This window comes from Aulonocara sp. 'chitande type north' Nkhata Bay, linkage group LG16 (genome assembly GCF_057382095.1).
Source record: "Aulonocara sp. 'chitande type north' Nkhata Bay isolate Kocher_YH1m ecotype deep benthic linkage group LG16, A_spYH_male_GT1.1, whole genome shotgun sequence".
NCBI classification, from domain to species: Eukaryota; Metazoa; Chordata; class Actinopteri; order Cichliformes; family Cichlidae; genus Aulonocara; species Aulonocara sp. 'chitande type north' Nkhata Bay.
The window spans coordinates 21,827,173-21,839,392 of NC_141359.1; the positions used below are offsets into that span (position 1 = coordinate 21,827,173).

Consider the following 12,220-nt stretch of genomic DNA (forward strand, 5'->3'; position numbering starts at 1 on the left):
TACCAGCTAGCTCCTGTGTTCACTGAGATATTCAACATCTCTTTATCTCAGTCGGTGATCCCCACATGCTTCAAAGAGTCCATCATTGTTCCTGTCCCGAAGAAACCCCACCCTGCTTCTCTCAATGACTATCGCCCTGTAGCCCTCACCTCAGTAGTGATGAAGTGCTTTGAACGCCTGGTCAGAGACTTCATCATTTCTTCACTACCAGACACACTGGACCCACTACAGTTCGCTTACCGTCCAAATCGTTCCACAGACGATGCCATCTCTCATCTCCTCCACACATCACTCACTCACTTGGACACTAGAAGGGGGAATTATGTTAAAATGCTCTTCATAGACTACAGCTCTGCATTTAATACCATAATTCCCTCCACACTCACCACCAAGCTGGAGCATCTGGGACTCAGCTCATCTATGTGTCAGTGGATCTCCAACTTCCTAACTGGCAGACCACAGGCAGTAAGGATGGGCGGACATGTCTCAGCCTCCACCACTCTCAGCACTGGAGCCCCCCAGGGGTGTGTTCTGAGCCCCCTGCTGTACTCTTTGTACACATATGACTGTGTGGCCACTACCAGCTCCACCACCATCATCAAGTTTGCTGACGACACCGTCGTGGTGGGCCTGATCTCTGATAACAACGAGACGGCCTACGTGAAGGAGATTAGGAATCTGGAGAACTGGTGCCAGAGGAACAACCTCCTTCTAAACGTCAGTAAGACAAAGGAGCTGATAGTGGACTTCAGCACTAAGCAGGAGAGGAACTACCAGACCCCCGTCATCAACGAGTGCCCAGTGGAGAGAGTGGACAGCTTCAAATACCTCGGAGTTCACATCACGCAGGACCTGTCATGGTCCTGTCACATCAACACCGTGGTGAAAAAGGCCCGACAGCGTCTCTACCACCTCAGACGCTTGAGAGACTTCCAACTGCCCTCCAAGGTGCTCAGGAACTTTTACTCGTGCACCATAGAGAGCATCCTGGCGGGAAACATCTTAACCTGGTTCGGGAACAGCACCATGCAGGACAGACGAGCTCTACAGAGGGTTGTGCGGTCAGCTGAGCGCACCATCCGCTCTGAGCTCCCTGACCTGCACTCAATCTACAGCAGGCGGTGCTGGACCAAGGCCAGGAAGATCGTGAAGGACCTCAGCCATCCCAACAACAGACTGTTCTCTCTGTTGAGGTCAGGAAAGCGATTCCGCTCCCTGAAGACCAACACAGAGAGACTGAGGAGGAGCTTCTTCCCGCAGGCGATACGGTCTCTCAATCACACCACCACACAGTACTGACCCACACATATGGTTCTTACACACACACTGGACTTTCTGGACATTGTTTTTGCACAACACTGGTCACTATATTCTTCATTTCCAGTTAATACTTGTACAGCTGCTGTTATTGTGTATATATTTATTTATATTTAGATTTCTTCATACATTCTTATATAGTTCTATATTGTGTATTGTGTATTTTGTTGTACAGTTATTTTATTTTCAACTTTAATTTATATATTTTATCTTATTCTTCCCAGTTAAATTTACCCTTCATTCTAATTTGTGTTGTACAGTTATTTCATTTTTAACCTTAATTTATATTTTATTCCTTCCTAGTTAAATTTACCCTTTTTAATTTTTCATATTTATTTCCTATCTTATTCATAGCCTTTCCTTTTTTGTTTTCTTTAGGTCACGAGCAGTTGTCCAAGCATTTCACTACATATCGTACTGTGTATGACTGTGTACGTGACAAATAAAATTTGAATTTGAATTTGAATTTCAATTAAACCCACTATTTGAACCCTGGAACACCATACCATCGGCTTACATAACCACTCACATAATCGGCGATCACAGAGAGTCTACGCAACCAGCTTTAATAACGGTAAGTTAAAAAAAATATGTTGGCCAGTGGCCACTCTCTGTACCGCTCGAATATACCTCTCACCCAGGGGCGGCTCTAGAGAAATTTTCTTAGGGTGGCAAAGAAATCAAATGGGGTGGCAAAATCAAGCTGTTTTTTAACACTATGCAATATATTCAGTTTCAGCATTTATATTTAATGTTAACTGTAACTACGCTCAAAGTGGTAATGCTATCTTACTTTAATAAACAACACTGTCATATGCAAAACTAGAGTGGCACTTGAGGTGGCAAAGGATTATTTTAGGGTGGCAATTTTATTTGCCACCCCATGCCACCCATCTAGAGCCGCCCCTGCTCTCACCCCTTTCTGTTATCTGTCACCTAAAAGACGCGCCGCCGCGGTGACCCAGCGTGACAAGTGTAGAAACTAATGGTGGTGGTGCATGTATGTGCTCAGGTCAGCTGTCTACAGCCCGGGACAGTGTAACTCCATCACAGAAGCATTTTGTGCATGTTCAGGTGCATTAAAAAAAAACACAGAAACAGGGACAACCTGTTCTCAGTCACCTCCCTCTCCTCTTTTGGTATTCTCCCAGAGCAGTTTGTCAATGAAGATTAAAAACGGGGAAAAAATACAAAAGAAACAAAGAGCTATTGTTAAAACAGTGTTGAGGAAACTGTGAAACAGGTCAGTTAACCAAACTAACAATTCTTCTTTGTTCTTCTTTATTTATTCTTTTATGTACGTGTACATATATGTACATGTATGTATATGTGTGTGTGTGTGTGTGTGTGTGTGTGTGTGTGTGTGTGTGTGTGTACAGGGAGTGCAGAATTATTAGGCAAATGAGTATTTTGTCCACTTCATCCTCTTCATGCATGTTGTCTTACTCCAAGCTGTATAGGCTCGAAAGCCTCCTACCAATTAAGCATATTAGGTGATGTGCATCTCTGTAATGAGAAGGGGTGTGGTTTAATGACATCAACACCCTATATCAGGTGTGCATAATTATTAGGCAACGTCCTTTCCTTTGGCAAAATGGGTCAAAAGAAGGACTTGACAGGCTCAGAAAAGTCACAAACAGTGAGATATCTTGCAGAGGGATGCAGCAGTCTCAAAATTGCAAAGCTTCTGAAGCGTGATCATCGAACAATCAAGCGTTTCATTCAAAATAGTCAACAGGGTCGCAAGAAGCGTGTGGAAAAACCAAGGCGCAAAATAACTGCCCATGAACTGAGAAAAGTCAAGCGTGCAGCTGCCAAGATGCCACCAGTTTGGCCATATTTCAGAGCTGCAACATCACTGGAGTGCCCAAAAGCACAAGGTGTGCAATACTCAGAGACATGGCCAAGGTAAGAAAGGCTGAAAGACGACCACCACTGAACAAGACACACAAGCTGAAACGTCAAGACTGGGCCAAGAAATATCTCAAGACTGGTTTTTCTAAGGTTTTATGGACCGATGAAATGAGAGTGAGTCTTGATGGGCCAGATGGATGGGCCCGTGGCTGGATTGGTAAAGGGCAGAGAGCTCCAGTCCGACTCAGATGCCAGCAAGGTGGAGGTGGAGTACTGGTTTGGGCTGGTATCATCAAAGATGAGCTTGTGGGGCCTTTTCGGGTTGAGGATGGAGTCAAGCTCAACTCCCAGTCCTACTGCCAGTTTCTGGAAGACACCTTCTTCAAGCAGTGGTACAGGAAGAAGTCTGCATCCTTCAAGAAAAACATGATTTTCATGCAGGACAATGCTCCATCACACGCGTCCAAGTACTCCACAGCGTGGCTGGCAAGAAAGGGTATAAAAGAAGCAAAACTAATGACATGGCCTCCTTGTTCACCTGATCTGAACCCCATTGAGAACCTGTGGTCCATCATCAAATGTGAGATTTACAAGGAGGGAAAACAGTACACCTCTCTGAACAGTGTCTGGGAGGCTGTGGTTGCTGCTGCATGCAATGTTGATGGTGAACAGATCAAAACACTGACAGAATCCATGGATGGCAGGCTTTTGAGTGTCCTTGCAAAGAAAGGTGGCTATATTGGTCGCTGATTGGTTTTTGTTTTGTTTTTGAATGTCAGAAATGTATATTTGTGAATGTGGAGATGTTATATTGGTTTCACTGGTAAAAATCAATAATTGAAATGGGTATATATTTGTTTTTTGTTAAGTTGCCTAATAATTATGCACAGTAATAGTCACCTGCACACACAGATATCCCCCTAAAATAGCTAAAACTAAAAACTACTTCCAAAGACATTTAGCTTTGATACACAGCAAAATCTCCAGTGTTAAATTAACACTAGAGAGTGTCTATATGGGTCCACACCTCTGAGTGTTAAATACAACACTGAGTGTTAAATTAACACTTTTGACAGTGTTATATGTTTAAAAGTAACCTAGTCAGTTTTGAAGATTAACAAAGACTAACACTGACCAGTGCTGATTTTCTAACACTGGAATATTTCTAACATTTTGAGTTATTTTCCAGTGTTAGAAAATCAACTGACTAGGTTACTTTTAAACATATAACACTGTCAAAAGTGTTAATTTAACACTCAAAGGTGTGGACCCATATAGACACTCTCCAGTGTTAATTTAACACTGGAGATTTTGCTGTGTATTAATGAGTTTTTTGGGTTCATTGAGAACATGGTTGTTGCTCAATAATAAACTTATTCCTCAAAAATACAACTTGCCTAATAATTCTGCACTATATGTATGATTCACAAACAGTTGTCTTTTGTTTAGGATGATCTAAAAACAACCAGTCACTGATAGGCATTTCTTATCAGTGACCTTCTATTTCAATTTATTTAGGTTTGACCATCTACTTTTTATCCTATAAATTTTAATGACTGTGCAAAGATGCAATATCTTTGGTAAAAGCCTGTGAAATCCACTTGTGGTTTATTTCACTAGGTGGGGGTAAAGCTTCCCTAAAACCTAAAAAATAAATATGGCTATTTGAAGCTTTGCAAGCTCTTTGTGGGTTTTTTTTTCTTTTTCTGTTATTTGAAAGGTGTCATTCCAAAGTAACTGACTTTTTAAAAACTTCTTTTTAAAGGGCTAAGCTGTTTCTTGTGATCATGTTACAGTGTAACAATGTTCACAGAAACAAAATAACAAAATAGTACAATTTCAAATTCGTTTGTAATGGTAATAAATTACTAGTGAACTCTACTTGAAAGCCTGGCCACAGTAACAGGCAGAAACCTGTTCACTAACAAAGACATACTGTCTGAGTTTTTTTTTTTCTCTTCCAGAGGAATGTTGGCAGTTTCCGTCTCACCCAGACGCCTGCTACTATTAAAGCAGGAGATACTGAGTTGCAATGGTGTATACTACATAAATGGTGTATACGTAAACGTAAAAGTTCTTTTTGTGTTATATTGTAATTATCGCTCCTCACTCCTCCTCCAGCAATGAGCTAATGGCAAGAAAAAAGATCGGATGGATGGATGGAGCTTTTCTTTGTGTGTTCTTGGTCAGTAATTTCATACTAAGTAAATTCTCTATGATCCCCTGTCGTCTGGTGCTCCTGGCTGCACTCCTGCTGAGCAGAGATGCTGACAGTATATAGAAGCTGTTTGTTTGCTGCCTATGTCACTCATTTTTTGATAGTCATGTAAAGGTATAGATACATTAAAAGTAACTCAAATCAACCTGTGATGTGAGATTCCTGATTGGCTGTCGACCATTGTCAATCAATCTCGTGCCGCATCTCCTGTAGAGAACAGAATGCCTTCGGCCTGTCAAGTTTACTTAAATCTTCGATCGCTAGCAGTGTGACTCTGAAGTGCTGTATTGAATCTTTATTAGTTTTCTCCCCAACAAACACAACAATGTCGAGGAAACGTTTTTCACCATCAAAGGCACAGCGCGAGCCTTTGGTTTCATTCTATAATGCTAGACTTATATTTTCTAAGCAGGTTTGAACTGTTTAAACAAGAGAGAAAAGTGTGAAAATGATCATGCCTGTCTGAGAAAAGTGTTTAAAGTGTGTAGTGAGGGGTTTTACAGCCTTAAAACATCCATAATAATTGTAAAAAATGGCTACTTCGTTTTTGTATTTTGTTCCCAACAAATAAAGTGTTTATTTCTGACAGAATTCACAGTTTGTTTGATCTATTATGTGTTAACCTAGCTTTTTACTTTTCAGAGTGTGATCATGGCAAAAATATCCACGGCTGGTTTATGATTCACAATCTTTTCACAGTATAAAAAGGGGCTGGTTAACCTCGGAGCACCGCTAAAAACGTTTATTAATATCTTTAAAATAATAGCATTTTTTTAAAGCTTATACTGGTACCTCTGGGGTTGATGCTTGATTTTCTCTACTTTAAAGGTGATTGAGTTCTTGCTGGGGTCATTCCCCATGGTAACTTGTGCTGTGAACCTGCTGTGCTAGGGATTTCTATAGTCCATTTGTGAAATTTGTGATTTTGCCTTTGTGTAATAAGTTCCCAAATTAGTGTTGAGTTTCTAAATATGGTTATAGATACCAGTTTAAGCCACAGCTAAATTTGGATAGTGCTAAAGAAATGCTAAAGATCATGATCAAATTTCACATTGTTTCACTCTCAGACACAGTATGTTTGAAACGAGCAAAAACATCTTTACATATCCTATACTTAGTCATGACTTTGTCTGTTAGCAAGTGTAAACAAAACTGCACACCCCAGCATTTAGAATCATGATGCATAGGCAAGGAATGAGACCATTAAATCAAAACATGGGTGTTGCCTTCTCTGCAAACTGTTACAGTAATTTTAGACACTTCATTTTCAATCTGCTGTGAAAATTCAAGTCATGATAAAGGTGTGTTTGCTAAGTCAGTAGCTGGAGCATAGAATATAATCCAGCTCGTCCTGTTTTAGCAATACAGCCATGACTTTCAACTGCCTATAATCAGTTTACTTATCCCCACAAATTCTATAACAAAGACTGAAAGTCCAAAGTGGACTTTATTTTTTATTTTTGTTTTACGAAGGATGTGCCAAACCTGTGAAATAAGGTAATCAATTTGGCGTGTAAGATCTATGGCATTCTCATTTAGGTTCATCTAAGATGCACTGTATCATACAGATTCGATACATCAAGTTTCTAATGAAATTCCAGCCTCTCCCTCAAGAGTTTTTGAGGAGGCCAGACATAAGTAAACTTGTACTTTAGTGTTTAAACCTGTAAATCTTTTTGGATCCTCTGTTTCTGCTTTGTCCAGTTCAGTTTTATAGTGTTTCATTCTCTTTATAGCTCTGCAGGTGATTGGTGGAAGTGTGACAGTGGTTCAAGGAGGTACGGCCATCTTACCGTGTCATGTCACTGATACCAATGATGACCTGACACAGATTACCTGGCAGAGGAAGATGAGAGAAAAACCTCATAATGACAATTTTATTACTATCCAACCCAGAAATAGACTCCAGTTTGTCAATGGACGTGATGATAGATTTAAATATATCGGGAATTTTAACAACAAAAATGGAACTCTCCAGTTATCCAATGTTGCCCTGAAGGATGAAGGCAGCTACACGTGCATCTTCACCCTGTTTCCAAGTGGAAATCAGAAGACTGAGATTCCTCTGAACTTGCTCGGTATGAAAAAACATTTATTTAAAATACTCTTTGTGTTTGTGTGTGACATAGAGAAGGAGTTACTTTCACCATCCTGCTTGCATGTTGATTTATTTAAGTGCTGTAACTCTCCTAGTGCCTCCTTTCACAAGCATCAAGGACAATCTTCCCACTTTGGGCACAGAAGAGGTTTTATTTGCTACCTGCACGGCTGCTGGATCGAAGCCTCCTGCAGTGATGAGGTGGCTAACTGGTGCTTTGGGAGACAAAGTGAGGACGACAACAAACTCCACCCAGTGTGACAACAGCACGACTACCACAGTCAGCTCTCTGTTTGGTGTTCCTACGAGAGAGATTAATGGTCACAAGGTCCAGTGTGTCATTAGCGGTGACTCCCTGACTAAAGAAGAAACCCTGCCCTTCCCCATACAGGTCTACTGTGAGTATCATCTATTACGGTAATAGAGTTTATTATTTTCCCTCTTTTGTGTCGCTGTCCATTTAATAATTTTAATTGTTTAATTTGCTATTCAACAAGGTGCACAGCCAGACACACACACGTTTACATTCAACCATAAGGTAATGCTACTGAACTGAAATGAGCAAAAACCTCTTTTCACAGTATGAAATTACTCTGTACCGGTCATCCAGCCATGAGACAAAAATAGTTTCATTATCTAATGATAAAATACATTTGTTTATGAATAATGTAATGTCTATCCTTTCAGTTCTTTTTACAAACCCTACATCAGTGTTTTTAACAAAAACAGACACACACTTTTTTATAACAAGTAGCATTAAGTATTAAATTGAGACACGTTTCTCCTTACTTCTCTATGTTGAGTGGGACTGTAACATTTTACCTCGGCCACATAAAATAGTAACTAAAGAATATTAAAATAGAAAAAATATTATTGTTTGATCAGTAATTTTAGTTGTTTGTTGTCTGTATGCATAGAAAAAATAATAATAAAACCCCGTTAACAGTTTCCACTGCAATAAGCCTTATTATGAGAGTTTATTTTTGACTCCTAAACAACAGTATAAAATAAGTAACACAACGGTATGCTTGTTTAGAACAATATACCTCAAATTTAGAGTTTAAAGCTATAAGTGCCCTTTTTAACTGTATTCTAGATATAAGATCTTGGATGGCAGAAAACTTTTTACAGCTTAACCAGGACAAAACTGAAGTTTTAATCATCGGTCCCGAGAGAGGCTCAGAGAGAGAAACTCTTGTCTAAATTAGAGGCATTTTCACTATGTCCTTTGCTACAAGTGAAAAACCTGGGTGTTATTTTTGACTCTGAGCTTGGTTTTATCCCACATATTAAACATGTAACCAAAATTGGATTTTATCATCTAAAAAATATAGCCAGAGTCCGCGCTATTCTCTCTCGGGCCAACACGGAGATGCTGATGCATGCTTTTATTACCAGTCGCATTGATTACTGTAATGCCCTGCTCTCTGGTCTTCCTAAAAAGAATATTTCAACTTTACAACTTTTACAAAACTCAGCAGCTCGTGTGCTGACGAAGACCAGAGGGCGGGCCCACATTACACCGGTTTTAGAATCGCTGCACTGGCTCCCCGTGTGTTTCAGGATCGATTTTAAAGTTCTTTTATTGGTTTTTAAATGTCTTAATGGTCTTGGGCCTTCTTATCTCTCAGATCTGCTTTTACCATATGAACCCTCACGGACCCTGAGGTCCTCTGGTACTGGCCTTTTAATTGTCCCTAAAGTCAGGACACATACTCACGGAGAGGCAGCTTTTCAGTGGTATGGTCCTCGTCTGTGGAACAGCCTGTGGAGGAGCTCAGGGCCGCAGAGAACGTACACGTTTTTAAGAACAGGCTCAAGACCCACCTTTTTAATTCAGCTTTTACTTAACGTTTATTTATTTTATGCTTTTTTATTCTATCCTGTTATTCTATTATTAATTTAGGCTTTACCTAATATTTATTGATTTTATTCTTATTCATTTTTTAATCTTCTTACTTTATTTATATTTATATTTATATTGTATCCCGTTCTTATTTATTTTATCGTTTTACCCTGTATATAGCCTATTGCGTCATATCTCCAGTGTTTCCTCGGAGGGGGCTCTCTGCACCGGGGCTGTGATCGACCGTGGCTGCTGGGTCTCTGGGGGTCCTCTCAGCCTGGCTGGGGGGCTTCTTTGCCTCTCTCCTGCTGTGTGCCCGGCCTGGAGGTTGCGGTCTGTGACCGGCTCCCGGTGCAGACGGCTCCCTGTTATAGTGTTTCCTCATTTGGCACATGCGTACCCAGCCCAATTTTACGCTTTAAGTGTGTGTGTGTGTGGGGGGGGGGGGGGGGGGGGAATATGTGTGTATTCACATTGTTTATGTTAATGAGAGTGTGTGGAGTAAGTTGGAGGGTGGGGTGGGGTGGGCTGCTTTTAACCATGTAAAGCACTTTGTGCTACTTTTTTTTTTTTGAAAAGTGCTTTATAAATAAAGATTGATTGATTGAAGTGTATGTAAGTGAGCCAATGAAAACCATGAAGCAGGAAAAGAACTGTTTTCTAAAATGGCTTTAAAACAAAATCTAAACTAACCAAGATTTACTAAAACATATGTGAGATGTTATTTTGATAGCATAAATATTTCCTCAGTTCAAGATTAACACATTTCTTGCTCTATTTTTTGCAGTGTCTCCTACAGAAGTGAACATTTCAGTGATTTCAGAGGACTCATTTGAGTGTGTGACAGAAGCCAACCCAAATGCAAACTTTACCTGGAGCAGGTAAAGTATAAATATTTCTTTTACTGCCTAAGGCATGTTTTTTAAGTAGAGTGTGCTAGTGGTCCTATCAGATTTAAGGTACCATAGCAGAGTTGGGTGCGAAGAAAAGTTTTCTGATATGTATCAACAGATTTTTGCTATATTTGGGAGATTAAAACTATCCAGAAACCCTGTCTTTGCACCACCACAGATCTCCTCTACCAAGACACACCCACGATATCTAAAATCTCTCCCTCGGCTGCCCCTGATAAACACTGTACCCAACACCTAGGGCATCTCCTGCACATGTTATTTCTTCAGGATATTCTTATTAGGGCTTCGTGGGTTAAAGCCTTGCCCCAGGGATACCCGCTCACCATTTGCCTCGTTTCTGGGTTGGGCCTTGATAACCCCACCGTGAAAACCTACTCTTCATAGGGTTTTCTGAATGGCTCTTTATCTGCTTTTCACTAAAGACAAAGACTTTGTCAACTGCCTTTATTCCCCCACAGCTCAAGCTGTAGTCCAAGTATTGTCTCCATTAACATGATGTTTTGTGTATCCATCGTCTTTATGTGAATAAAGAAAAATACTATCACAAAGACTGAAATTAGTTTAACTTTTCATTTAACTTTTGGCACAAATCACAACTCACTCACTTTATGTATATTTAATGTTGAGCCTCATTCATGTTTTTTATCAGATCTGGGCAGTCTTTCCTGGAGTCTGCTGTCAAAGAAGAGGGTGCAAAGCTACAACTGCTGAGTCTGACCGCTTATCTAAATGGCCTCTATGAGTGTGAAGCAGCTAACTCATATGGAATAAAACATGGTCAGCTCTATGTGCATGTGGCATCAGGTGAGATCAGTTTGGATTTAGCTGTGCAGTTTGTTCAAATTTATCTTTTGTTTCTCTTTTTTAGATCTGAGCTTTTGTGGATGTTGTGTCATTTAGATGTTACTCTGTTTGGTTTTCTTGTTTTCTCCTATTGAAAGATATAAACAGAGACTTGAATATCTAGACTATGAGTAAAATTATTCCATATAAATTTCTCTCCATATTTAAGCATTTTCATCATGCCCTAGAAGTTAGAATTCCTTGGAGAATAGTTACGTTAAAGAAGTAGTTCGATTACCCTAGAGATAAGTTAATCAATCAATGAGTGATGCTCCACCCAGTGTAATACGACCAGTTCTTTAAGCTAACAGCATGTCTTAGCTTGAAGTTCTTTTCATACCAAATTTGTCTCACATTCTTTTCTATGTCAGATCTTGTCTGTTGGAAAACATTTTTCAATGTGTTGGATACAGGTGTCAGGTGGTGTTTGAATACTGTCCAACTCATTTAAATGTGAAATATAAAACTAAATTCCAATAAACAGAGAAAACGATTAATCATCTCCTTCTCAATATATTCTTCCTTCTTGTGTCTCTGCAGGAGCATGCTCTGCTGCTTGGGCCTCATTTGGTCTTTTGCTTTCCTTGAATGCCATTGGAGCTACATGGTTCTTTTATAAATCCGGGTGTTTTCAAAAGTGCTTAGAACAATAACTCTTTGTGCACTGAATACGTAGCACTCTACTCCTAATATTAAAGGATATGTACACAATGTACAAATAGCTTTTGAAGTTTTAGTGAATAAAAATAGGCCAAGCCTCAATTGCAGACATTGTGCGGTTATATTTTGACTGGCATAAATGTGATTGGACCTGAACCGGAATGATGTCAGGGAAACTATGGAAGCCTTTTGAACAGCTCGTAATCTAAAACTTACAACATCCTCTTAAAACAATGAATTCATTCTCATGTACTGGGTCTCTGATGTTTTATTTGTGATTTGAAAATATGTGTTGTACAGGGAGAGCAGAATTATTAGGCAAATGAGTATTTTGTCCACATCATCCTCTTCATGCATGTTGTCTTACTCCAAGCTGTATAGGCTCGAAAGCCTACTACCAATTAAGCATATTAGGTGATGTGCATCTCTGTAATGAGAAGGGGTGTGGTCTAATGACATCAACACCCTAT

The 12,220-nt window shown here is 39.8% G+C and overlaps 1 protein-coding gene across 2 annotated transcripts; it reads left to right on the forward strand.

The window, feature by feature from the left end:
• The first annotated feature begins 5,302 nt into the window (after nt 1-5,302).
• Nucleotides 5,303-11,743, forward strand: LOC147311465 (nectin-4-like). Of its 2 annotated transcripts, XM_086266347.1 has the most exons (6): nt 5,303-5,444; nt 7,126-7,467; nt 7,583-7,885; nt 10,121-10,214; nt 10,897-11,051; nt 11,631-11,743. In XM_086266347.1, the coding sequence occupies exons 1-6, from the start codon at nt 5,303-5,305 to the stop codon at nt 11,741-11,743; spliced, it is 1,149 nt and encodes a 382-aa protein (XP_086122473.1). The 2 variants fall into 2 exon arrangements, with proteins under 2 accessions (XP_086122473.1, XP_086122472.1); XM_086266346.1 differs by lacking the exon at nt 11,631-11,743 and having other exon boundaries at nt 10,897-11,185.
• Nucleotides 11,744-12,220: the final 477 nt, after the last annotated feature.